This window comes from Mesoplodon mirus (assembly GCF_964341445.2).
Source record: "Mesoplodon mirus genome assembly, chromosome: 15".
NCBI classification, from domain to species: domain Eukaryota; kingdom Metazoa; phylum Chordata; class Mammalia; order Artiodactyla; family Ziphiidae; genus Mesoplodon; species Mesoplodon mirus.
In genome coordinates this window covers 14,845,076-14,872,191 of record NC_138991.1, presented here as the reverse complement: position 1 = coordinate 14,872,191, position 27,116 = coordinate 14,845,076, and the positions used below count along the sequence as shown (strand labels likewise).

The 27,116-nt window shown below is 55.4% G+C and overlaps 1 protein-coding gene across 3 annotated transcripts; it reads right to left on the bottom strand.

Moving 5' to 3' along the window:
- Positions 1-33: 33 nt before the first annotated feature.
- Positions 34-19,455, bottom strand: ZNF335 (zinc finger protein 335). Of its 3 annotated transcripts, none has more exons than XM_082644317.1 (28): positions 18,614-19,451; positions 17,693-17,943; positions 15,879-16,119; positions 15,097-15,174; positions 14,543-14,848; positions 14,324-14,455; positions 13,322-13,468; positions 11,806-12,058; positions 11,535-11,712; positions 10,768-10,880; positions 10,448-10,466; positions 10,195-10,311; positions 10,044-10,120; positions 9,801-9,961; positions 8,849-9,081; positions 7,863-7,956; positions 7,644-7,738; positions 4,906-5,165; positions 3,858-3,969; positions 3,377-3,751; positions 2,451-2,593; positions 2,207-2,370; positions 1,965-2,068; positions 1,794-1,871; positions 1,501-1,584; positions 1,352-1,417; positions 1,187-1,268; positions 34-1,094 (listed from the first exon to the last, which is right to left on the bottom strand). In XM_082644317.1, exons 2-28 carry the CDS (start codon positions 17,891-17,893, stop codon positions 967-969), a joined length of 4,041 nt encoding a protein of 1,346 aa, XP_082500443.1. In that variant the 5' UTR covers positions 17,894-17,943; positions 18,614-19,451; the 3' UTR covers positions 34-966. The 3 variants fall into 3 exon arrangements, 2 of the variants coding, with proteins under 2 accessions (XP_082500443.1, XP_082500444.1); XM_082644318.1 differs by having other exon boundaries at positions 14,324-14,452; positions 18,614-19,449; XR_014296047.1 differs by having other exon boundaries at positions 1,042-1,094; positions 1,352-1,445; positions 18,614-19,455.
- Positions 19,456-27,116: the final 7,661 nt, after the last annotated feature.

Below are 27,116 nucleotides of genomic sequence, written 5' to 3'. Positions count from 1 at the left end.
TGTGGGACCACCGCCCGCTAGGTCCAGGCTCACCTTCTCATAAGCCCTGGGCCTGCACACCCAACCCAGGGCTCCGGTATCTTACTAACTTCTCATCCTGTTGTCCCGTGCCTACGCCCAGGAGGTCTCAAGGGTCCAGAGGCCTCCCTGCATCAATAATCTGCAAGCCCCAAACTCCCACAGCTGATATCAGCTTCACTGATCCCTTTGGGGAGCAGAGGGCAGGTAGCTGTGTCCAGGCAGAAACCTAGATGCCTGCTGGCCCTGGAGCCAGCACAGTGAGTGGGCAGCCAGGTATGTTTTCCAGTCAAGGGTCAGGAGGAAGAGCAGGTCAGAGGCGTGTGGTCTGGGCGTGTGGCCTCTGTGCAGGCACCTGGCTATGTTCTGAGGACCTCTAGGCAAGGAGCCAGTGCTCCCCCGAGGCTGGGGAGGAAGCAGGGTCTGAAGGTGCTGTGGGGCTTTCACCAGCTTAGCCATCTCTCCCAGTACCAGGCCTTTGCCCCGAGGGTCTGCCCTACTGGGCCGCTGTACTTACAGAGGCAGGCCAAGATGCACTGCGGGACCGGGCAGCTTCCACCTGTTTCCACCCTTGTGGGCTGTGGTGGGCTCCTCCTCCTTCCTAAATCCTTGCCTGGTTCTGGCTGTAGCAGCACATGGACAAAGTGAGCTGGCCAAGGCTGGACTCTGGTCCCTTTATTGAGACTGAGGGACCAGTGGGTCCATCCAAACAAAAATAAATTTCTCTCCCAAAGCCTGCCTGCAGGCTGGGGCCCCCAGCATGTCCTGGCTGGGGCCCACGGCTGTCCCCTAACCCCAGCAGCACAGGTCTGGCTCCCCAGGAGTTACAGGATGCTGGCTGCTCAGTATCTGGAGATCCTAGGTGGAGCAGCAAGGGAGTCCCAGTGGGCCCCCCACCCCGAGCAGGGCTGGCCCCAATATCCATGGTCTTCGTTGGGCCCCTGGGGCTCAGTCATCGGTCAGGGTGATGACGTCGTACTCGATGCCCTGATGCTGCAGCTGCGGGATGTGTTCAGGCACTGCCTCCTCCGTGCCGAATAGGCCTTGGGCTTGGGCCATGGCAGCATCGGCCACCGCTGCCAGGGGAGGGGAGAGGATGGTGAGCCTGAGGCCCAGGACCTCGGCCTGGGCCCCAGGCCCCCAAGACCCGCAGGGTCCAGCCCCAGACCTGTGACAGCCGAGTGGGCTGCAGCCTCGAGCTGGGCCTGTGTGACAAGCTGCTGGCCCGGGGACACTGGCACATACTGGATCTGGAGGAAACAGGCAATGAGATGTAGCCTTACCAGGACCCCTGCCCACGGCCCTGGCTCCACCTGGTCCCCAAGGGCCCTACCTGGGACTCCTGAAGGAACGGCGCCCCTTGTTCATACTGGATGTGTGTGATCTGGCCCTCCTGTACCTGGAGAGAGGAAGCCAATCCAGCGATTCTCAAAGGAGGGCAGAGGACTCTCACTCCTCACCCGCGTCCCAGGCCTGGCCTACCTGGATGTGATGGCCCTCTGGGACCACGACGTATTCCTGGGGGAGCAGGTGCTGGACTCCGTCCTGGGAGATGATGTACTGTACCTGAGGAAGGGGGGAAAAGAGGCAGGTGCTGGGGCCCCGCTCCTTGGGAGCTCAGCGAGGAAGGCAGAGCAGGGGGTTCAGGGACACCCCGTGAGCAATGGCAGCTGGAGGAGGAGTTTGGGAAGTACTGTTCCCCCAACCCCCTCCTGGGAATGGGGGTTGGGGGAGGAGGGCGGGCACTCGGGGCTGAGGTGGCGGCAGCAGCTCACCTGGTTGTCAGATGTCACCAGGTGCTGGACCATCTGGCCATCTGCTGTAGTGATCTCTTGGATGTAGGTGGCTTCCTCCTGTCAGGGCCAGGCCAGCTCTAGCTTCAGATTTCTGTGTGCCCTCACCCCTGCCCATGACCTGCCAGCAGAGCCCCCAGCCCAGGCTCTCACCTGATTGGTCACTGTCTGTTCCTGGGCCACAATGATGTGTTCCTGGCCCAGTGCCTGCTGTAGCCGCTCTGGGCCCAGGACCCCGTGACTGGACTGGAGTGCAGCTGGGCAGAGAGGGGTGGACGCTCGCTCAGGGGCTCCAGGGGAACCTGAGACACTCCGGCCCCGCCCTGGCCCAAGGGTGCCCTCTGGGGCAGCGGCTCAAGTCCTTTGTCCACCCCGGGGCCCCAGGCGCCACTCACTGTGCAGCGTGGCCAGCGTCTCCTCGTCACTGTTCAGGATGATGGTCTGGGTGGGGGTCTTGGGGGTCTGGGCCGGGGCCTGTGCGGTCGGGGTCACCGCCTTCCTCCCATCGGGACTGTGCAGCCGCTGGATGTGGAACTTGAGGTGCCCGTTCCGGTTGAAGCTGAGGGCGAAGGAAGGCAGCTCAGGGGCGGCCCCACCACACGTGCCCGGCAGCCCCTGCCCGCCTGCGCCCGGTCTCACCGCTGCCCGCAGAGGTGGCACTCGAAGGGCTTCTCGTTGGTGTGGGTCAGCACGTGGCGCCGCAGATCCTTCTTGTTCTTGGAAGCGAAGCTGCACTGGTCGCACTGGTGGGGCCGCAGGCTTGAGTGCTGCGCCATGTGGGCCTGCAGGCGGGGCGGAGTCGGGGCACCAGGTGGGTCAGGACAGATGGCTCTCCCGGACAGGGGAGCCAGGGACCCCGGCCTCCGGCGCGGCGGATCTGGGAGGAGCTGGGCGAGAAGTACAAGCCAGACCAAGGTCTGGCACTGCTAGGTGTTGAAGGGAAGAGCCACAGGCTCCATCGTGAGGCCGCTCGGAACGCCCCGCGTGTGCTGACACTCAGGTCAACCCTGTGAAACGTACAGGCTCAAAGAGGGGCCTCTGAAGGTCGCCCCCAGCTCTGACACTCTGGGTTCTGGGCCCCGCTCCCCTCACTGAGCCGCTGTGAGGATTCAGCACGCGCTCGGATCTGAGAACCGATGATTTTCGCGTGAACAGACAGGGTCCCTGGAACCTGGCCTGCTCCACACCGACCCCCGCACCCCCCTGGGACCCTGTGCCCTCAGTGTCCTGGACGACTCAAGTCTCCCCAGCTGCCTCGCGCCACCGCCCCTCTGCTCCTGCAGGCCCAGCTCAGCCGTCACCTCTGGGGCGTCCCCCCAGCACCCCAAGTCCACGTGACTCGTTCCCCATCTGTGCTCCGCCGTGCGCACTTAGTTCACACCGGGGACACTGTCGGGTGTTAGTCACCACCTGGTGTGCCTCCCCGCCAGACTGAGCCCCCTGAGAGCTGGGGCCTTGCTGAGTCACCTCTGGCCCCAGCGGGGAGCGGAGGACCTGGCCTGGCGGGGTGCTCAGTCCAGGCTTGTTACACAAACGGGTGCCAGCAGAGGGACGGAGGCACCTACCCGGACCTCGGGCCACTGGCGAGCACTGAAGGGGCAGTCGGGGCACTTGAAGGCACTAGGCCCAGCGTGGGCCCGTTTGTGACTTTCCATCTCAGCTCGGCCGGGGAAGGCCTCGGCACAAATCTTGCAGGAAAACTTCTTTGACGACGCAGTGGCTGCAGACGGTGGCGAGGGGGGCACTACCAGGCCCAGGGCTTTACTGGCAGCAGGAGGTGGGGAGGCAGAGCCCTGGGGATCCCCCACTCGGCAGGTCCTGGCTGGAGACGGGGGCTCAGGGCCATCTCTGGGCAGCCCCCCACACTGCAGCAAGGGCCACTTGGCTCCAGAGGACAGGGCATCTGGACTTGGGAAGGAGATGGAGCCATCTGCAGTCAGCTGTGGACAGGCAGGGGAGTGTGAGGCTCAGGGCGGGGGGGGGGGGGAGGGAGGGAGGGAGGGAGGAAGAAATGGGGAGAGTAGAGGTGGCTACCCCCAGCCTCACCTCGATGTGGTGCAGCTGGGTCCCATCGGCGGCCATGATGAAGTGGGTGCCAGCTTCTTTCAAGGTGTCACTCACAACCACGGCCTGGGCTGCCTCCCCGGGGGGCTCCTCGCTGTGGGCAGAGGGGGGGGGTGAGGCAGCGTTCCAGGAGAGGATGGAGGGCCACAGGAGTCCCCTTCCCCAAGAAAGGCATCAACTGAGGAGTGACTGCACCGCAGGCTGACCCCTGGCTGCTCCCTTTACCAGCCGAACCTCCGCTGCCTCTTGCGTAAATGGCGACCAAACGTCCAGAGATCGTCCTTCTCAGAAGCGGTCATCCCTGCCCCCTCGATGGGCATGCTGGGGGGTGGCGAGGTGAAGGGCTCCAGGGGTCAAGGCCAAGTCTGACCAGGTGGGGCAGGAGGAGAGGGCGAGTGGGGAGGCAGGGCTGCAAGGACCCACGGGCCAAGGGTAAAGGGCAGATGCTGAGAGACTGGGCTGCCCAGGTGCCGGCCCAGGGATCCTGACTCCCATCCCAGCTGAACAATCCGGTACTTGAATTCAGGGCTTCCTCAGACTGCCCAGGGGTTCAGCGAACATGAGAAACATAAACATTTCTGCCCCAAACGTGCTCAGTGTAGAGAAAGCCAAGTGCAGCTGCAGGGCCTCCAATGTCGCTAAAGAGCCTGAGCTCATTCCTAAAACGACCTCAGGGACCGTCCCGTACAAGGAGGACATGGGCTTTGGAACCACAGAGACCAGGGTCAGATCTACAGCCTGTCTGCCCTTAGGCGAGTTACTTCGCCTCCATCCTCATTTGTAAAGAGAGGGAAACATGCATCTCACGGAAATGGTTTAGGTGAGTTCACGAATGTCAAGTGCCTGGCACATCTTAAGTGGCTCTTGACCTCTGAAGGGACATGACACCCCTACAGCCCAATTGTTTTACGTGTATTAGGAGATTTACCTCCTGCCAACTAGGCTTGGGTGGGCGGGGTCCTCATCTGACTCCCCCCAGTACACCTATAAATGGCTGGGGGGGGGCGCTATCACAGGCAGCAGGTCTCACCTGTAAGGTGTGCCAGGAGCCGATGTGCCCTCCTCCATGGTGGGTGCCGTGATGACGCTGTAGCCAGCCCCGCCAAATGGCCCAGGCGCCAGGGTGATCTGCTGTAGGTCCGGGGCGCCTAGCTGGCTCTCGGCGGCCACGCTGGCCCCTGGCTCTGCCATGTGGAGGGCTACCACTTGGGGAGTGGCACCTGCTGGGGAGGGCTGCCCACCAGAGGATGCGAACCCTGCTTCCACATCCTCTGACTTCACCACGGCCACCTGCAACGGCACCAGCGGGCATTACGAGCGGGGTCTGTGGCAAAGGAGCTGGCGTTCAAGGCCCTTTTCTATCTCAGGGCCTCAAAGCTCACCCACGGTCTGGCGGGACCCAGTGCCACCACCACGTATTCACATGAGCCCAACTGTGTGTTCCTGGCAACTGGAAAGAGACTTAACAAGAACAGGCTGGAGCGTTACCGCCCCCCAAGGGCACTGGGCAACGTCTGGAGACAGGTTGCCACAACTGGTTGGCACCTAGGGGGCAGAAGCCAGAGATGCTACCAAACATCCCAGACGAGCAGGACAGCCCCCTCAGCAAGGAATTATCTGGCCCAAAGTGCCAAGGATAAGAAATCCTGAGGTTGAGGAAAAAGCGGCAGACTATTTAAGAAAAAAACGCAATCGTCAGAGCTCCACCTCACATCCTACTCCAAAGCCTGCTTCAAACGTTTTAAAGATTGAAACGTAACAGATAAAACTCAAGATATATTAAAAGAAAATATGGATATTCCTATAATCCTCGGGGTGGGAAGATTTTCCTAATCATGACAGAATATGTTAAAACCTACAGAAAAACAAACCATAAAATGAGATCAGAAAACAAAGAAGCTGGGGGGGGTGGGGGGAGATGGTATTTTTAATAATTCACCCAAGAGATAAAAAGTGGAGTTCCCACACATACAAACAGCCCTTGCAAAGTTATACGAAAGAGACTAATAATTCAATGGAAAAATAGATACAGGACACAAACATACGTCAGAGAAGAAATAAAATGGTCTATGAACATACAGAAACTCGATCCCTTTTGTGATCACAAAATTATAAACCAAGACCCTCACATATACTTCCATCACATGGAAGAGATTTATAAAGACTGATGCCCAGCGCTGGCGAGGCTGTGAGGAAGCACACTCTAGTGGTGGTCATGTAACGGACATAGCTTTTTATGAGGCGGCACGCCTTGGGACCCACTGATTCTATTTACTTCTAGGAGACGTTTTTTCCCCCCCAACTAAAAAACACGTTTACGAGCACCCGAAAATGTATGTGCACTGAAGCACTGCCTTGAGTTAATGACAAGGAAGCCACCCACGCGTAAAGGACTGATGAAATAAGCTTCAGAACATCCCTAGGACGGAATGACGTGGAGACGTCAGGAAGGAGGGGACGCGTGTGTGTGGCTAGGCTGTGCCTCACACGCTGCAGAGGGGAGGAAAGCTAGGCTGCCCATGAGTGCGGATGGTGTGATCCCATATTTTAAGGATCAAGAGGTCTCTGTGTTAGTGAGCACGTGGACAGAACGGCAGAAACACTTATTAACCTGTTAACAGCGGAATCGGAGGGGCGGGGAGGCACCTTGAGGACTTTCACCTTCCGAAGAGAACAATTCTTAATGCTCATTTTGGGTTTCACAAGCGTATGTTTTTGTCATCAGAAAAGCCAACCAACCAAAATGGATGATACTGGCATGAGAACGGCGGACAGAGCAATAGAGCAGAACTTGTCTAGAAACAGACTCCTGTACCCGGGGGAATCCAGTGCACGATAAAGGGGATGTTTTGAACCACTGGGGAAAACGAGAGGATTCGATTTATTGCACTGGACAACTTCTGGGAAAAAAATAAACTTAGTCCCCTACCTTTCTGCACACACCAAAAGTGAATTCCAGGTGGAGTAAAAATTTAAGTGTAAAAAATGAAACCCTAAGAAGAAAATACAAACGGATGTTTATATAATCTTGAGGGGAAGAGGCCTTTCTAAGGATGATACCACAGGCAAAAACTATAAAAGCCTGATATGTTGAACTATCTAAAAATGTAAAACTTCTATACACCCCCAAATGCCACAAACTAAACCCTCTGAAGATTCCAGGTCCAACAGCAGGCTCCCCTCCACAGAGCTCTGTCCCCCAGCAGCATGTCACTGTTCCAAGTTGTTGGAATTCATCATCTCAAACACAGTCTCCACCTTTTCAAGAGGCTGGGAGACCGGAGGTGCTAAGAAACCTCTCTCCGCCTTAGAGAAGCCTGGAGAGGCGCGGGGGAGTGGGAGGGAGAAGTAAAGACGATGAACCTGGGGGAAGATGTGCTAGGCTTAAGGTGCATGGAGCATGTGAGAGGTTGGAGCTCAGGAAAGCCTTGGGAGCCTCTGGGCTGTGGGAGGTGGCATGGAATGAGGGTGCTAGGCTAGATGGGAAGCTAGTTCAGACTCATGGGCACGGGCGGTGCTTACCGCTCAGCATGGCGGAGACCGCTGGTGACTCCGGACAGCGGAGTGGAGAGCCTCTGCCCTCCCGGGGCCTCCCTGGCACAGCGGTCCCCCTCCTCTGCGTCTGCCCACTGGGTTTCAGTGGACCTGTCTCCCAGTGACTGGGAGCTCCCTGAGGGCAGGGCACGTCTGCTCCGTCACCAGCCTCCGCTCCCAGTGTCCAGTGCAGACCTGGCACCACGGGTACAGCCGGGCCGGGGAGGTGCTCACCTGCAGGGCCGCGCTGCCCAGCTCCCGCCGAGCGCTCATGTTCAGCAGCAGGTCCAAGGCTGTCTGTGTGGCCATGGCCGTCGACTCCTCAGCTCCTGGGTGGGTGGGACCTGAGCCTTAGAAATGGCTGGAAAACTGGCACCCAACGCCCTCCTCCCCAGCTTCCGGCCCCCACTGGCACGAGCCCTGCCCCTGCTCCCACCATCCCTCAGAACTCACCTTGCTGGTAGATGATGGTGGCACCACCCAGGGTGTCAGAACAGAGCAGCGGGGGGGTCTCAGGTGACTGGAGAGGTGCTGCCTCTGGGGCGATCTGTGGGGTGGGAATAGGGCCAGGTGTGACAGGGGGCAGCTCAGATTCAAGTGCGTTCACCAAGCACTTCCTATGTGCCAGACACTTTACAGCTATTGGCTTGTTTCATCTTCACACTCTTCAAGATATTTACCAGCTCCATGCAACACATGAACTGACTGAGGTTAAGGATCCCACAGCTAGTAAGTAGCAGAACTGGGACTTGAACACAAGACTATCTGACTCCAGAGCCTCTGTGTTCTACCAGCACATTGTGGTGGTCCATCTTTTGGGGACGGGAAGGGAGGGGGCAGGCAACATACTCAGCTACAAGACTATATTTCTCAGTGTCCCTTGCGGCTGGGTAAAGTGTGGCCATGTGGCTAAGCAGGAGCTTCTGGTAAAGTTCACCAGGAAGGTAAGATGGATAGATGGCGGGCATCATTTCTGCTCTTCGCCCATCCCTTCCTCCTGCTTCTTGCCTGGGATGTGGCTAGGAAGGCTGGAGCTCCTGCAGCTATATGGGACCATAAGTCAATCACAAAAATGGGAGTCATATGCCTAGGACGGCTGGGAACAAGTATTGAGAAAGTATCTATCAAGGAGCTGCCACATCAGCCCTGGGATGCTGACCTTTGGACTTCTTTTACATGAAGAGAAGAGTAAACTATCACCATAGTCAAGATACTGATATTTCCACGCTCTGTTACTAGCACTGGAAAGCCACCCCTACTCTGAGATTAGGGGTGACGTATCTGTGACCTCAGCTGCTCTTCACCACAATCCAGAGGGGCAGGGGTCATTTCGCTGTGCTCAGCGTGCAAGTGAGGACGCCAGGGCTGGGAGAGGGAGCATCACACTGGCGTTGCAGCCAACGCTCCTGACGCCCTTGTCTGCTGCCTGAGCTTCTTACCTCAGGAGGTCCTGGGGAGCTGGGCGGAGGTGCAGGGGCTGCACTATGCTGCTGCTTCAGCTCCTCAATCTGTTGCAGAGAGAAGAAGGGGCGACGGCGGGAAGGGGGCTCCTCGGGGTGGCGCCGCCCCCACTCCTCAAAGCTGCTTGCATGTCGGCACCGTACGTGCAGGCGGAGGTTCTTCTTGTGTCGCGTGCTGAAGTGGCAGTACTCACAGGCAAAGGGCTTGGCGCCTGCAGGCACATATGTAGGATGCTTGGGCTTGCCCACCCTCTCTAGGAAGCCTTCTGTGACCCCCAGAACGTCTCCAACTGATTCACTCCCTGTGACGTGCCCCCAAGCTCAGGGAAACCCATGCCCTGTGCATCTTGGTGTGCCAGCACAGAATCGAGCCAGGTCTCCCCCTGTGCTCACAGCGTTCCCCAGTGTCTATTTTCAAGGTCAGGTGACCACATACTTCTTATGACTCATCTCCCAAAGTGTCCCCCCAGCTCTCTTTCTCTCTTCTTCCCTAGTGTGTCTGCCAGAGGGCTAGGCACCGAGGAGGAGAAGGAACCAACTTTTGTTGTCCATCTTCTGTGGGCCAAGATGCGATGCTGCTTTAGCGGCTTCCTCTGTCGAGGGCAGGGCCTATGTAAGACCTCTCTCAAGCCCCAGGGCCCAGAACAGACAGGGCTCAGGGAACAAATGGAACTCACGTTTGTAACAACCCCATGGTTGGTACTTCTGATTCTCTCCTTTCACAACTAAGAAAGGCTCAGAGAGAGCCAGCAACTGGCCCTGGGCCACACAGAGAAGAGCTGGCTGCGCTGGAATCTCAGCTGAGGTTAGAGTGACAGTCCCAGGGGGGATTCCCTGCAGTAGAAGGGCTGGGGCTGCCGAGGGGGAGGAAGAGGACAGAGCTGAGCCTCCGACAGGGGGCCACGGTGTGTTGGGGGGTGGCTGGCCTGACCTGTGTGCTTGACGGCCACGTGGGACAGCAGGAAGTCCTCTCGGAAGGTGCGGTAGGGGCAAAAGCTGCACTTGAAGGGCTTGTCACTGACGTGGGAAAGCTGGTGGTTCAGCAGCGCCTTCTTGTCCTCACAAACGAACTCGCAGAACTCGCACTTGAACCTGGAGGTGGTCGGAGCGGGGAGAGCTCAGCGACAGGGCGCGGTGGGACACCGCAGCCCCAGGGGCCTCCTCGGGGATGTACCTGCGGTTGGCGACGGCCTGGATGTGCGTGAGCAGGTGCATCTTGAAGGTGTAGCGCTTCTTAAAGGACTTTCCACACTGTGGGGAGGGGTGGCGAGGCGGGTCAGACGAGGGAGCCCCCAGGCGGGCCCCCTTCCCCCAGCCCCACCCACCTTGTCACACATGTGGGGCTTCTCGGTGCTGTGCGTCTTCATGTGCTGTGTGAGTCTCTTCTGCATGGGGTAGACACGGCCACACACAGGGCAGGGGAAGGAGCTCAGCTTCGGGGTCTGGGAAGGCACAGAAGGGGCCGGGTGGAGAGAAAAGGGGAGGAGAGAGGGTGAGGCCATGCCTCCTCCCCGCCCCCCGCAAGCCCCCAGCCGCCCTCAAGCAGGCTCCCTTCCCGGCCTGGGGCCCTAGACTCACCGGGTCTGGCCTCTTCTTCCTGGGGGAGAAAGGCACAGGAGTCAGACCATCTTGTCCCCAAGCCCACCCCAGACCCTCCCCCGCTGACCAGACCCTCAATAGTGATTGTCCCCAGTTTACAAAGCTCGAAGCAGCAAAGAGACCGAATAAGGGACCTCTAGACCCTGACACTGCCCTGTTCTGAGCCAAGCGATCTAGGATGAATCACCCTGCCTTTCCCCCATCTGTACTGTGCTGCAAAGGGGGCTGGCCCTGAGCAGGGGCTCAGCAACGGGGAATCCGTGGTTACCCTGGGCCTCCACTTCCCCACCCCCACTGACCGGTCCCGGCTATGCACGGCCGCGTGCCGGATGACGTCCTTCCGGTAAACACTGGTGTAGCTGCATTCGTCACACTTGTAGGGCTTACTGCCCACGTGGTTGAACATGTGCTCCTGGGAGAGAAGCAGAAGGACAGGGGGCTGGGGTGCAGCCTCGCTTCCTGCCCACCCGCCCTGTGCCTACAGCCGTAGAGTCGCCCCCTCCCCACTGCACCCCGGAACAACCCCCACTCCCCACCCCTACCGCAGGGGTCCAGAGAACAACTTCTAGGTCTGGGTCTGAGGGAGGAAGCACTGTGCGCAGAAGGCACAGGGGCTCTGGCCACCTGTGCGCGAGCCGCCCCCGACCTCCACCCGTGGCCAGCTCCGCCTCACTTTGGCCAAGCCAAGCTGCAGTTTCCTGCGTCAGTAAAATGGGGCTCTCAACACCTATGACCTCCTCGGGCTACGTGAGACGATAAAAAGGAACCCCTTTCTTGAGACACGTTACCGCCACCTGTTGGGAGACTTTCTAATGCACTGGATTCGATTAAAGCAGTTGCACTGCCATCTGCCAGGTGTGGTGGTAGTGAAGCAAGTCTAAGACGACGTGATGCCACCGTGCAGCGTGAGGCCTACCACGGTGCGCCCTCGGCCCAGACGCGCACCCTGACACGGGGCAGGAGGGTGACCGCGCGTGCCCGTGACCTCCACTCCCCCTCGGGGCCGTCTCCCATCCAGCGTCCCTTCTCCCCCTGCCCTCCGCGCCTCCGCTTCCCTCGGCCGCACCTTGAGCGAGGACCAGCGGCGGGAGCGGTAGCTGCACTGCAGGCACTTGAAGAGCTGGGGGTTGCCAGCCTCGTGGGAGTTGACGTGGAAGCGCAGGTCCTCGTGGGACAGGAAGCGGGAACCGCAGATGCGGCACAAGAAGGGCCGCAGGAGGGGTTTGGGCGACTTGTAATAGTACCTGCCAGGAGGGTGTTGGGGAGAGGTCTGGCTGGGCCAGGGGCCCGGCCACTTCCCCCTGCCCCCAGCCCTCATCTCTGCTCGCCCCCCGTACTTGCGGTATTTCTTGCCGAGGAAGCGCCTGGAGGGTCGCCCACGGCGGCGGGGCGGGGCGTCCGGCTCGTCCTGGCAGGACGGTGCTGCGTTCTCCACATCTGACTGGCTCACACCGGGTTCCATAGGGGGCCGGTTGGCCTTGCCCAGGGCCACCAGGCGTCCCGGGCCTGAGGAGCTGGGTGCCTCGAGGTCTTGTGGCTCCAGAGGGCTCTGTCCAGTCTGGGAGCTGACCAGAGGCTCTCCTTCCACACCTGCCATGGACACACCAGGACAGATGTGGACAGCTGTGCCAGAGGCCAGCCAAAATATCCTCCCCCTCACACGCTGTCACAGACCACTGATGGGCCCGTCAGGTCACAGGACAGACGCAGGAAGCCCGTGGTTAGAGGGCAGCGTGGACATATGCCCCCTCCTGCAGCTGACGGGCCGTTAGCACAGCACGACTTAAATGGGACAGTCTGGAGCAGCACTGGGAGAGCTGCGACCTCACGGCCAGGAGACCTGAGGGTAGGCTAAGCTCTGTCATCGACTTGCTGTGTGTTCTCAGGCAAAGCCACTCCCCTCTCTGAGTCTCATTTTCCCCATCTGTCAAATGGATATAATTGTTGCTCTAGTGACCTCATGGGAACGTTCTAAGGTCTGGGGAGCAACAGCAACGCTTAAACACTGGTTTTCCCAACGGAGGCTGTGTAGTTGGAGGGCAGACGGGAGGAAGGTTAGAGACATCACCGCACACACTCGCAAAGCCTCTGACGTCTGAACATCCGAATGTGCTACCTATTCAAAAACACTAACAGCATTTCAATGTAATGTTTTAAAAATTCAAAATTGTATGCTACAGGCAACGCGGGTAACATTTTGTTTCTTAATGGGGTGCCAGGTTATTCAGGTGTGTTCCCCTTATGAAAATTCATTGAGCTGTGAATTCACTAAGCTGATTCACTTAGCATACATGTGCTATTCCACACATATACCTCAGTAAAAAGTTACTTGAAAAAGAAGACTAAAAAATACAACACCCACAACTGCATGTACAAAAACAGCTACCGTGTATTTTTTCCCTGTCTATTTAAGCCTTAAAAAACAATCCTAAGAGGCGAGAGGTCACACAGCTGGTAGGCGGCAGAGCCGGCATTCACACCCACGGCGGGTCCTTCCTGTCCCCGGCTTGTAATGCTCCAAGTCCGTGCTCCTCCAACATAGTCTCAGGCCTCAGACTTATTCTCATTGAGTAATAATTCTTAAAACTTATCTTATTAGTTCAGTTACAAATACTCAAACTTCCGTGCTGTGACAGCTTACCACCGAAAAGCCTTTTCAGAAAGCTGCTATATCCTAACTCTCAAGCTTGGTATGGGAGAGCTTTCCCCTTTACAAGGAGGCCTGCAGGTCACCCCGGTGGGTCTGAGACGTGCTGCCCTGCAAGCACGTCTGCAAGGGCTCCGTGGAAGCAAGCAGGGGACGAGGCCACCCCTGGGCCTCACCGCACAGCCCCTCCCACAAGTAAGTCTCACCTTCCAGGAGATCCGACGTCTCCAGGCGAGGCAGCTTCCGGGGCCGGCCAGGTCTCCTGCGGGGTCTCGGTGTACTGGGAGTGGGGCGCTGGGGTCGTAGCTGCCGGCCCCGGGGCTCATCCTCAGCAGGGTTATAGTCGCTGTCCTCTGTGGGGACAGCAAGAGAAGGGGGGCATCAGCCAGCTTCCCTGGAAAGAGGCCCACTTCCCTATCCCTGCCTGTTCCTCCCTTCAAACCCACCAGTGATGCCTCCTCCGGGAAGCCCTCCTGATGTCCCCCTGGCTCACTGTGAGCACCACTCTCTGGCCCCTGCAGCCCTTTCTCTGTACGTTTCCTAATACCTACCACTAGCTCAGATGGCACCTTTATGTGAATCAGGAAAAAGCACTCCTTCCTCAACACACTTTACGGCCATTGTTAGAAAACAGCTGTCTAGTCACTCCAGTCTACAAAGTAGGACTATGCTATCCGTTGAGTGGATAGCCACTAGCTCCATCACGAGCCACATATGGCTACTGAGCACTTGAAATATGCCTAGTCTAAATGGAGACATAATTAAGTATAAAATACACAACAGATTTCCAAAAATTAGTATGAAAAAAAGAACGTAAAACTTACTAATAACTTTTTAGAATCATTGCATATTGAAATGATAATATTTTAGACATAATGGGTAAATAAAATATATGACTGAACTTAAATTCATCTTTTTCTTTTTACTTTTAATATGCCGACAAAAAACACACGTGGCTTGCATTCTATTTCTGCTAGACAAATGTGAATGTGACCCTCTTGGACACAGTACTAGTTTTCAGCGCATGGCCCATACAGCTGCACACAAAGCTCCTGGTCCCAGAGCTCCAACTCCTCTATCTTATGGTGAAGGGACTCACGGCTGCGTGTGCACCAGTTCGTCTTCCCTGGCCCTCCCTACAGGCCAGGGGGAGCTCGTATTTGCAGATGTGGGTGCGGGTGACAGGCCCGAGAGCCACGGTAGCCTACCTTCCAGGTCATCGATGGCGCCGGCATCTATGATGTCATCGTCGTCTTCCTCCTCTGGGCCCTCTTCCTCCTGGGTCCCGGCGGAGGCGCCCCACTTCCGCAGACGTCCCTTTTTTCCGGCGGCGGCAGCTGCTAGCGGTACAACAAGCTTGCCGTGTCTGACTCTTGGCACCCCAGCCCCACCTGTGCAGGCGGCCAGGCAGGCCACCATCAACGCACCTGGGCAGAAGTGCCGCTCCCGCATGTGGCGCAACAGTGTGGCCTTGGCGCTGCTCCGGTACTGGCACATCTTGCACTTGAACTGCTGCACCACCACCACCTCCATCATGGCCTCCAGGCTCTGCAGGTCTGGCTCCTCGGCGCCAGAACCCAGGCGTGGCTGCGCTGGGGAGCTGGGCCCACCCTGCACCTCCTCAGGTGGCTCCAGGCACGTGGATGTGGACGTGGGGCCATCGGCTAGAGCCTCGATGGCTGCCAGGCTGTGGGCCAGGGTGGAACTGGACATCGGCGATGCCATGGGGGCCCCTGGGAAGGTGAGGGAATCAGAGAGGAGGAAGTGGAGGGGGAGGCTGGCCACGAGCTACAGCTGCCCCTCCCAGGCAGGCCCAGGGATCCTAGAACCCCACTCCTCACCAGAGTAACAGTGGAGGAACTGAGAGGCCCAAGGCAGTGGAGAAGCTGCCAAGATCACACAGTGAGTCTACGGCAGAGCCTCCCTGTCCTACTTCCCCGCCCACGGCAGGGCTCCCTGGGTCTGGCGCCTGGAGTCTTACCATCGTCTGGTCCCTGCAGGATCAGGTACCGTGTGGTCTCGGACCCACTCCCCTCAGCACTGGTCACGGTGATGCAGCCTGGGCAGAGGTGTGAGGAGGGGATGCACGGCTGATAATGACAATTGTCACTGCCCACACTCATTCTGACTCACCCGTGCAACTGTGAGTCCGCTGCCCCATTGCCCACTTCCCGTCCAGGGCAGGGCTGTTGAGAGGTCTGCTGTGTGTGACACGCTGGCCCAGTAGCCAGTCCACAGCTGCCTACCTTTAACCATTAAAGGAGGACTGGCTTTTCAGGCCATCTCAGGCCTTTTCCAGGTGCTACAACCCTTACACGGATCATTATTAATGGAAAGTAGTTTGGTAAATCATGAGCACCCGCTCTGGAGTCACTGAGCTCATGCACCAACACTTGCTGATGACAGCGGGTACATTAGTTTACGTCCTCTGTGGCTTGGCTTTCTCATCCAGACTGTGAGAATAACAGCATCTACCTTTGGGGTTACCAAGAGGATTAATGAACTACTGCAGGTAAAGTATTTAGAAGAGACTACGGTACAAAATTAGGTATCACTGTTCCTATATTTACTGAGTGCTTATCACATGCCAGGAACTATACTGTACTATCTCATTAAATCCCCACATCGTTTACCACTATGAGACAGGGTTACTGTTTCCATGTTACAAACTCAGAGGGGTAAGGTTATCTGCCTGAGTCTGCACAGCTGCTTCTGCAGGGAAACCATTATGGGGCAACTCCTGCCCCCTGTGGCCTGACTCACTCTGGATGAGGTCGGGCCCGATGGTGGACTCGATGATCTTGTCAATGGCCGAGCCCAGGTCTGAGGAAGAAGCCGTGCAGTCGGACACCAGCATGTTGGGGTCTGGGAGTGCGCTGGAGTGCACCAGGGCTGGGGGGCCACCTGTCACCCCTGCCACTGGCCCGTGGGAAACAGAAGATGAATCAGGGAGGTAGCCATGGGGCAGGGGGTCTGTGCTGGAGCTGCTCTCGGATACCTCCTCCTGGGGGATGGGAAACAGGCAAAGGGGGAGTTTAGGAGCCAGGGATGGGGCAGGGCAGGCTGCCCCCTACCCTGGCCCAAGGACGTGGTAGGTGGAGCCACCCACGCCCTCACCCCCATTGAGGACCAGTGAGAGAAACCCTCTAGTCACAGAGCTTCCCCAAGAACAAGCGCCAGGGTCCCTGGCTCTGGCCAGGTACAAGGCCCCACGTTTCCCACACCTCACACAACAGCCAGGTGAGGCTATTCTCGTCAGGCTTTCAAATAAGCTGTTCCCGGGCCTCCCTGGTGGCGCAGTGGTTGGGAGTCCGCCTGCCGATGCAGGGGATACGGGTTCGTGCCCCGGTCTGGGAGGATCCCATATGCCGCGGAGCGGCTGGGCCCGTGGGCCATGGCCGCTGGGCCTGCGCGTCCGGAGCCTGTGCTCCGCAACGGGGGAGGCCACAGCAGTGAGAGGCCCGCATACCGCAAAACAAAACAAAACAAAACAAAACAAAAACAAAACAAATAAGCTGTTCCCTCTGCCTGAAACGCTTCCTAGCATCACACCGTGGCTAACTCCTACTCAGCCTCCTCACTGCCGTTCAGCTGGTACCTCTCCTGGGAAGCTGACCCGGACCCCCAAAGCCAAGTTAGGACCTCTCCATCCTCACTGCTATAGTCGCCTGTGTCCCGCCATCACATTATGGTTCACTCTGCAATGCTACGTCTCCCAGGTCAGACTCCATAAGGGCCAGGACCACATCTCTCGTCTCCTGCTGTATCCCCTGGGTCCAGCACAAGCTGGGCACATGCTAAGTCCATCTCTGCTGAATCAATAAAACCCCTGGACCCCAAAGTGGGGGCTACTGTTGTGCACCTCTATAATGTGATGTCCTGAAAATGATCACTATCTTGCAAACAATGACAACGGTAATGGCTGATACTTATTGGCTGCTTACCATGTGCTGAGCCCTGTGTTAATTGCTTTGCATATATTAATTCATTTAGTTCTCAAAAAAAAAAAGAGAAAAACCTATTGAGGCAAGTATACTTATTATTCCCACTCTATAGATGAGAAAACTGAGAGCTAAAAGTTTGGGTAACTTATCTAAGATCACAGAGCCAAGAGACTATTTTACAAAGCGTTTCCAAGAAAATGTCTGGTGGTTGCTCACAACAGAGCACCCTCAGGAGTAGGTATTTCTGCTCCGTTTTAAAGACGGACGACCGAGGTTCAAAGAGGTGTCCCAGTGAATCAGTGGTACAGCCAAGACTTGAACCTGGTCACCTGCATCCCAAAGAGTGAGGACAGTGGGTAGTGCAGTGGGTCAGCCCACAGCCTAGATTTGAATCCTGGCGCTGTGTCTCAGTTTGCTCCCCTGTAAGATCTGGAAAAGAGTGGTATGTGCCTTACAAGGTATGAGACTTAAATGAGAAAATCCACGCTAAGGGCCTGGCATGGTGCCCGACTCACACTAAACCATAAACAAATATTAGCTATAAACAAGCCTTGCTGGCTTCTTCCCCTTGGCCGCCAGGCACTGCTGCCTGCGGCCCCTGCCACCACCCACGCCGGCCAGCAATGTCCATACCAGAGAGCTGGTGCCGCGGTCCGAACTCTGCCCCACGCCAGAGTCGTCGGCCTCGGCTGGCCCCGGAGCGGCCGCGGCGTCGCTGCTGTCCGCCGACACGGCTTCCGAGGTGCCCACACCCAAGCCGCTCTCAGAGGGCTCCTCGGGCCGGCCAGGACCAGGGGCCGCGTCGCTACTGCTCTCCACCTCGTTCTCCTCCATCGGCTCGGGGGGCGGCCTGACAGGGGGGTCCAGGGTCCGGGGCCTTTACTCTGCGAGAAGAGGTGACGGGGGCTGGAACAGGTGGGCTTCATCCCGGGTCCCCGCGGCGCACCCAGCTGCACCCATATGCCCATTTCGCAGATGCAAACACTGAGTCGCCGACGGGGCGGGGCTTTCTAGTGTATCGCGAGAGGAGCTTCGGGAAAACAGGACCAGGAAGCCTTGCCTCCCAGTCTCGGGTCCTTCCCCCATCCCTGGAGGGTGGTCAGTGGCGGGTAATCTTGACCCTTTGCTCCTCCCCTCCATGATTCCCGCAAAGTGGTTCACTCTACGGGCCTTGTCCGGGCTCAGTGGCTCAGCCCTTCGGTCCCCCGAGCCCCCCCGGGTGCAGAGTCGGTGATACAGCCCGCAAGCCCCCTGGGTCAGCGGCTCGCTCCCCCCTCCCCTGGTTCCCGTGCGGAGGGGGCTGACAGCGACGGTCCCGGGGCCTGGAGACTCGGGGCTGTCCCCGGCGCTGCCTGCGCTCCAGGCCCGACGCCATCTTGTGGCGGCTCCGGGTTTCCGCTCAGGCAAGTGCGAGAGCGACTAAAGGGCCTGGGACCCCGGGGCCCTATTCGGACAGCCCCGCCGGCCCGGGACCTCTCCACCGGGTATCCCCGCAGTGTGGCCCCACTTCACGGCAGGGTGCAGTGGGGCGACCTGACTCCACCCGACGCTCACCTGACGCTTTCGTAGCCGCGTTCCTCTCCGACTCCGGCATCGACGAAGTCGCCATCCTCTTTCCCCCGCTGCGGAGGGACCCATCGGCCTTCCGTAGGCCGGGACTACTTCCTACGCCGGCCCGGAGAAAGACAGGCTTCCAGTGTGCCGGAAGGTGGCCCCGAGGTCTCAAAACCATAATAGAGTTCTCAGAGGATATAGGATTTTACATGTCTCCTAGTATGGGTGACGGAGTCCTCTACGGGTTGGGAGCTACTTTCTCTCCGGCGGAGGAATACATAGGAGCGGCTACGTGACGTCACTGCTGGGTCCCTTCCCTAGGCCGCAGGGCTGGGCGCGGCTAAGGCTGGCCCCACGTCCGGGGGCGTGGCTCCCAGTGGCCTGACCACGCCCTTCCCGGAACAGCTCAGAAAAGCTTGAAACTGGGATGTTTTGGCTTGGTGGGAGGGGAGTAAATGTTATCGGTCTTTTCGCCTGGCTTTCAACCGATTATTTTACGCTCTCATCGAACCCAATCAAATCCTTCCCGATTAGGTTTGACGTGTCCTGGGAAGAGGGGAGCATATAATCCTTGTTTTACCGATAGGGAAACTGAGCCCCCGAGATGGGAAGTGGCTGGTCCAAGGTCACATCAAGTAAAGGAACTTGGAATGCAAACCCCGATGGCTGGAGTTGGGGAAATGGAGAAGAGTCAGTGCAGGGCCCTTACTGAGCTCTGTACACGTATTTGTTACATAATTGAGCTGGGAAGTCAAGGCATTCTCCATAGCCTTCCTCTGCTCAGTGTAGATGTATTTAAAGGTCTGCAGCCTTTCAGAAAGGTATGACCGTCCTTCTGATGCCCGAAATGCCACTTTTGGCAACACCCTCTGCTTAATTAAGCCTTTTTAGCATTTTGCGCAGGAACCTGGCGCCCCGGTTTGTCCTGAAGTCTCTGTGTTGCATAAGTTGTTTTCGTCGATTGAAAAATACAAATTTGGCGGGGGGCGGGGTGGGGTGGGGAGGGCGGGGAGAATCTTAAAAAAATCCTGCAAAGAAAACCTATTTTAAAAGATAGGGTGCTTTGAGCTGTTATGATTTGTTGTACCTGAGTATGAGGGGGTTTCCCTGCTCCTTTCCTAGGAGCAGGTTTTTAGGGGGAATAGAGCATGAGGTCTCTGGATTGGCTATGCCCCCTCGTTCCCCCTCACCCCCATTCAGCAGGACCAGGCCGCCGAGCAGCCCTGGAAAGCTGGGTAAACAAGGGCATGGCAGCAGGTTGGTTTTGTACCCACCAGGCAGTTTTCCAGCATGAACCTGATTCCTCAGCCCTACAGAGCCACCTCCAACCCCCATTCCATGGGAGTAGGATGTATCCTGCCTCCAAACAAGACACCTCCCTCAAGGATGTCAGGGTACTCAGGAGTAGCTGCACACCACCCAATCCCATCCCCAGCCCAACTAAGGCTTAATCCGAACCTTGGCCTTTGCCACCAAATCACAAGATTGCAAAATATCATGATACAGAAGGTAATAGTCTCATCATGGAGCTCAAGACCAGAGAGGGAAAGCTCATGGCCCAAGGTCATGACTCCTTGAAACAATATATCAGAATTCTTCCATTACAAAGAGAAGGAAGCCAACCTGGTTTTCTGACTGCCAATCAAGTGTTCTTCCCACCAGAACATGCCGTGTGTAGTTCTGGCCTCAGCTTTGATGGGGAGATTTCTAGAAGCAGTGAAGGGGCTCTGGGTCAGAAGGACGTTCAAGTAGACCATTGAGAAAAATGCTGAGGAGAGGAGCCAAGAGGAAAAGAAGAGGGAAGGCATTTTCCATGAGCACCTACCACATGTACCACATGCCAGGCACTGCACATGTGCTTTGCTGCATCAGGGAAAGCAAAGGGGTTGCTTAAGGAATCAGGGGTTGTTAAGAGTCTTCCAATGTAGAGAGGAGGAAGCTGAAACTCAGAGAGGGGAAGTGACTTGTCCAAGGTCACACAGCCTAAAGAATATGGCATATGGAGGCAGGTCTCTCTGATTCTAAAGCCTCAAGCAATTTAGGTACCATGTGACGTATGCCTAGTAATCATAATACTTAAGCTATTCTGTGCCAGAAATAGAGACACAGATGTAGAGAACAAACATATGGACACCAAGGGGGAAAAGTGGCGGGGAGGGTGGTGGTGGGATGAATTGGGAGATTGGGATTGACATGTATACACTAATATGTATAAAATGCATAACTAATAAGAACCTGCTGTATAAAAAGTAAGTAAAATTAAACATTAAAAAAAAAAGATACTCTGTGCCTCTGACTGTACTAAGCACTTTACCTACATTATTTTATCCTCATAACTACTCTATGAGGTAGTTGCCACCATTATTTCCATTTTAAATATGAGAAAACAGGCATAGGATAGTAAACAAATCTAAATAAGGGTGGAGCTGGGATTGAAAATCAGGCAATCTGGCTCTAACCTCTGCACTTTTTTTTTTTTTTTTTTAATTTATTTATGGCTGTGTTGGGTCTTCGTTTCTGCGTGAGGGCTTCCTCCAGTTGCGGCAAGCGGGGGCCACTCCTCATCACGGTGCGCGGGCCTCTCATTATCGCGGCCTCTCCCGTTGCGGAGCACAGGCTCCAGACGCGCAGGCTCAGCAATTGTGGCTCACGGGGCTAGCTGCTCCGCGGCATGTGGGATCTTCCCAGACCAGGGCTCGAACCCATGTCCCCTGCATTGGCAGGCAGATTCTCAACCACTGCACCACCAGGGAAGCCCTGCACTTTTTTTTTTTTTTCAGCACCGAGCAGCTTTTGGGATCTCAGTTCCCCAGTCAGGGGATCCAACCTGGGGCCCAGGAGTGAAAGTGCTGAGTCCTATCTACTGGACCACCAGGGAATTCCCATAACCTACACACTTTTTGATTGCTGTACTAGTTCTGTACTATTTCTCGTGTAGTTATAATAATAATACTACCTGGTTCATATATATATATATATATATATATATATATATATATATATATATATATATATATATTTGTGGTTTTTTGTGTTTTTTTTGGTTTTCGGGGTTTTTGGCCTCACCACATAGCTTGCAAGATCTTAGATCCCCGACCAGGGATTGAACCCATGCCCCCTGCAGTGGAAGCGTGGAGTCCTAACCACTGGAGCGCCACGGGATTCCCTACCTGGTTCTTAGTTTATCCTTTAACTCTCTTTTCCTGAGCCAGGTAGTTTGGTTACTATTTTTTCCCGTTTTACAGATGAAGAAACTGAAGCCCAGAGAGAAAATTACTTGCTCAAAAGCACACAGCAAGTTTCCTGGTTCTAATGGAAAGGGCTGGGATTCTAGGCCAGATCTCCTGCAGCAAATAATAATCATACTAGCAAATGTTTACTGAGCACTTACCAAGTACCAGGTGCTTCATATGCATTTTTAAACTGTACTCACAACAACCAGAGATCCTAGGTACTCTCAATAGTCCCAGGTTACAGATGAGGAAACGGAGGCTCAGGAGCAGTGAAATGACTAGGACATTTCACATGACAAGGTCATGCGCTTGATGGTCAGTAGAGCTGGGATTGAAACCCTCGTTTCCTGACTCCCGGCCCAGTCCAGTGCTCCTTCCACTGTGCTAGGTGCCCCAGGAGGGCAGCAGAGCTCAGAGCAGGCAGTCCTCAGGGGGGTGCCCTGGGGCATATCTCTGCCTTCTCTTTCTGTGTCACTGCCATCTATGGGTTTAGCTAAACCTGATCTTAAAAGACCTATTTATAGCTTAACACTGTACCACCACTCGGGATAATGAGTGCCTTAAGTTGACTTCCCATGGTGTAAATTAAGTCTGTTTTATTCGTCCTAAATCTTTCTCTGTCAGGATTGGAGGGAGAAAGGGGAAGTGGGTAAAGGCCCTAGGACAAGAACACTTAGATTCAGAAAACAGGCTCTAGTCCAAATAGTGTTTGCCTAATGCTGGCAATTCCTGAGACCCAGGCAGCAGGTGACATTTATGCAAACATCTCATCTGATCATTACAGAGACATGAGGGGTAGGCAACACCTGGATTTTCATGTCTTTTTTTTTTTTTTTTTTTTTGGCCGTATGCAGGCCTCTCACTGCTATGGCCTCTCCTGTTGCGGAGCACAAGCTCCAGACGCGCAGGCTCAGCGGCCATGGCTCACGGGCCCAGCTGCTCCACGGCATGTGGGATCCTCTCGGACTGGGGCACGAACCCGTGTCCCCTGCATCGGCAGGCGGACTCTCAACCACTGCGCCACCAGGGAAGCCCTTTCATGTCTTTAATCTGTTTTATTTCTTGTGATATTCCCAACACTTAGCACAGTTTTGCAGTCACAAATACCTATTTGTTGAATGACTGGATGAATCTCCTTTTTAAAAAAAAAATTTATTTATTTAGTTTTTTGGCTGTGCCAGGTCTTAGTTGCAGCATGTGGGCTCTTAGTTGCGGCGTGTGGGATCTAGTTCCCAGACCAGGGATCAAACCCAGGCCCCCTGCATTGGGAGCATGGAATCTTAGCCCCTGGACCACCAGGGAAGTCCTGAACCTCCATTTTATAGACAAGGAAACAGAGACACAATATCAGCGGTCTGGCCAGGAAAACAAGAGGAAGGCCAGATGATTCTAAAGAGGAAATCTAATTTAGAGAATCAGAAACAAAGTTGTTGGAAGAGCTGAAAGAGTGACTAAGGGAAATTGAGGCAAGCAAACCTGAGATTAGCAACTCAGGAAAGGCATGTCCTCCCGGAGGGCTAGCACTACAAAGAGGGGAGATGGTACTACCTAGACCAGGAACTGGGCCACCCAGAGAGCGGTGGGGACCACAATGGGTCTTTCTAGCAGGATCGGCAACCACGGAGGAGACACTGTAGCTACTGAAACCACAGCTCCCTCCCCCTGCCCTCCCCAAGACTGAGAGAGGTGGGGAGAAATACCTCAGCTTTTCCCTTCTTCTTACTCTCTGATCTCTCACCAAAGCTTCCCACTGGCTGGATGGAGCCAGAAGTTAGTTGGCAAGGGAGCCCAGGAAACATGGTTTGCCATAGGAAGTGGAGGAGAAGGGCAGAGAATGGATTTGGGATTAAACAGAAAAATTGGCCTCAATAGCCCATACCTAGGAAGAGGCCATGTCATGTATGTGTTGTCAGGCAACCCCCCTCTCCACAACTCCATATGATTCTTCACCTTTTCATGTCTACCTTAAGCATCACCTCCTCCAAGAAGCCTTCCAGGACTCCTTCCCAGTAGTTACTATCTCCCTAGTGTGAGTTCCCCTACTATCCTATATGTGTCACTGTCATAACATATACCACAGTGCAAGGCTGCCAGTTACCCACTGGCTTCCTCAATAGATTGAGCCTCTCAAGGCCAGACCTGGGTCTGATTTGTTTCTCTGCTGGGAAGAAAATGGTTGTAGAATGAGTCAGCTCTTGGTAGGGGTGACGTGGGGTCTGGAGTCAGGCCAAACCTTGGCTCCAAATATCCCAGCACCTACATTTATATGTTGTGTGACCTTGGACAGCCTTCATTCCCTCTGAGTCTCAGTTCCCTCATCTGTAAAATGGGAACAACAGAAACTTTGGGGGTAAGAGGGAGACTCTATGGCAGTGCAGTGAAGCTCAGGCTCTGGGATCAGACTGTCTGCAGTCAGCCCCCAGCCCCTCTTTGTGTTACTTAACTCTCCACGTCTGTTTCCTCACCTATAAATTAGATATGATATTAATACTTCAGATGGAATCTGTGAGGAATAAATGAAACCATGAATGGGAAACAGTGTGAGTACTCAGGAAGTGGGCCTAGTAGCATCATGGATGGTACTTAGTCCCAGGGCTGAACATTGAATAGGTAAGTTCTCAATGATACACATCAAACAGGGATCTTGTCTTGTTTACCACTGTTGCCCCATTACCAAGAACAGTTCCTGGCACATAGTAGGTGCTCAATCAGTCTCTGATGGGCCACTGAACAATGGCTGAGTTACATATGGTAATGTTATTCTGCCTGTGAGCCAGTGCCTGTATGCCGGTCCCCTCTGCCCCAGGAAACACAAAGGATGTGGCTTCTACACCAGCCCAAGCCTGGCTCAGAGACATCTTATACAGGTTGAGGGACCATCTTCAAAGGGAAGGTTGGGACTTCTGGGCCTGTGAGGAAGGGACATAAATAGCAGGGGACATAGATCTGGAGCAAAGGAATCTAACATTTATTGAGCACCTACTGTGTACCAGATGCTGTACACACTTTATTGCATTTCATCCTCACAGGAGCCTGCAAAGCACTGATCATTACCCCCATCTCAGAGGTGATGAAATAGGAGTGCAGGGAGGTGATGGAACTCACCCAAGGTCATGCAGAAATGAAGGGGCACGACTGGATTAGAAGCCTGGACTACCTGGCACCAAACTCCTGTTCCTTCCACGGTACCAGCTGCCTCCCAGAGGGCAGGGGGATGGAATCTGAGCCCGCAGCCCTACAGGAAGCCCCAGGAGCCAATGCTGAGGCCAGGCTCAGGCTGACAGCTTAAGAGCACAACTTTGACAGCTGTGCTGAGGCTGGCCTGGAAGCAAGTAGTGCTAAACTTGGGTGCCTGGGAAGAGGAGCTGTGATTATAAAGACAAGAGATGTCCAGGGACTGCAGCAGGGCGCCGCAGAGGTGCTGGGCCCCTGAATAGAATGTCCTTGGTCCCACCCCCAACAGAAAAAGCTCCCTACTAACTGACTCTGTGACCTTGAGCAAGCCGTCTTAGTTCAGCATCATCGTTTGTCACACAGGGTCACCATGCCTGCTGGGTTGTCATGGAACTACACAAGACAATGCAGAGAGATATAACTGGGGCAAGTCCAGGCCAGGGCTCCATTACTAATTAGTTGCGTGATCTGAGGCAAGTCACTTCACCCCTCTAAGCCTCAGTGTCCCCAGCTGTATAATGGGCATAGTACATGCCTCCCCAGATTGCCATGAGGATGTAGCAATAAGATATGGGCTCTGGAGTACAACTGCCTGGGTTCAAATAAGACTCCACCACCAACAAGCTGTGAGCCGTTGGGCAAGTTGCTTGATCTCTCTGTGCCTCAGTTTCCTCCTCTGTAAGGTGGGGGTGAATATAAGTGCACTCACCGCATGAAGTTGTGATGGTTAAATGATATAATCAACAGAAAGAACAGAGCAGCAGCTGGCACAAGTAATCTCTCTGTCTCGGTGAGAAATCATTAGCCCTGGGTCTGGCATCTAATAGTAATGAGTCCTTGCTGCATGCCAGGCACCACTTTAATCCTCAAAGCAGTCCTATGAGGTAGGTGACATTACTGTCCTGTTTTATTCTTGAGGAACCTCAGAGTTATTCAGAGGTCCAGTGACTTGCCAGAGGTCACACAGCGATCAGAAGATTGATCAGGACTTGAGCCCCATAGATTCTCAAAGGCACTCCTTTATCCCTAATAAAGGCTCCATGAAAGGGAGCTATTAGAATGTCTATTTTATGTGTGAACGTTTTTGAAAGCAGAAGAGATGGCAGTTGCATCCCAGCGGAGTTGGCCTTAAATGAGCGCTAGAGGTTGGAGGGAAAGGTAGGCGATGGGGGCGCGGCCGGGGGTGGGGTGGGGCGTAGTGGGGTGGAGGGATGGCGGAACCCATCCGTTCAGCTTGCGTTTGTCTCCAGCAGGGGGCGCCCGCTGCCTCCATCACGTCTCCCAGACCGGAATCAGACGGCTGGGCTGGTGGCCTGTGCAGCGGCCAGTCCAGGCTGACCTTGGGGACCGCAAGGAGGGGCAGCAGCAAGTGACAGTGTTAGCCTGTGCAAAGCCATGGACATAACAGGAGGGGCTTACCTCCCCGTGGTTCCCAAACCGGGCCGCCTAGCTGCAACACGCAGAGCTTCCAAAAGGGGCAGATGCTTTAGCCCATGGAGCCCCTCCCCTCCATCAGAATCTTCTGCGTCAGGCGCCAGGGATCCGAAACTTTTAAAACTTTAAAGAAATATTGTCAAAAACAAACAAAAAAAGAAAAGTAATATTGTGTGGGAGTGAAAATCAATAAAGGAGCTATAGCTATTAATATAGATAATGCTCAAAAAATGTAATGTTTCTGTGCATCCAAAAGCACAGAATTTAATGTGGGGAGGGTCCAAGGCAAGAATACCAACCAAGGCCAAGCCCCCATCTGCATCCCACCCCAGCTTTCGTGTGAGGGGACAATAGCCCAGGTTCAGCCCCATTTACTCCCCCGCTCCACCCCTCCCCAGCAGTCGGTTCTTGGCCAGCCCTCTGGCCTAGGGGTGCACACTTAGGTAGACGGCCCACCACAGGAGGCTGGACCCTGGAAAGAGTCCTGCACAGAAGCTGGAGGCAGGCTCGGTGCCATTTGGGCTTGAAGTCCTGGGGTCCTGGGTACCCTGAATGTGGTCTCGAAGAGGCTCACAGGCCCCAGGTGTGCACATTCCTTTGGACGCCTTGCCTCATGGAGTGGGGCACAGACAGAGAAGGTCCAGAAGGAGACCCCTCTAAAA

Coding starts and splice junctions, on each gene's coding strand:
- ZNF335 (XM_082644317.1), bottom strand. CDS start 17,893: ATGGAGGAGAACGAGGTGGAGAGCAGTAGCGACGCGGCCCCTGGTCCT. Junction 1,418..1,500: donor CAGAGGGCCATCACATCCAG/GTAGGCCAGGCC, acceptor TCCTCTCTCCAG/GTACAGGAGGGCCAGATCAC. Junction 1,095..1,186: donor AGCCCACTCGGCTGTCACAG/GTCTGGGGCTGG, acceptor CTCCCCTGGCAG/CGGTGGCCGATGCTGCCATG.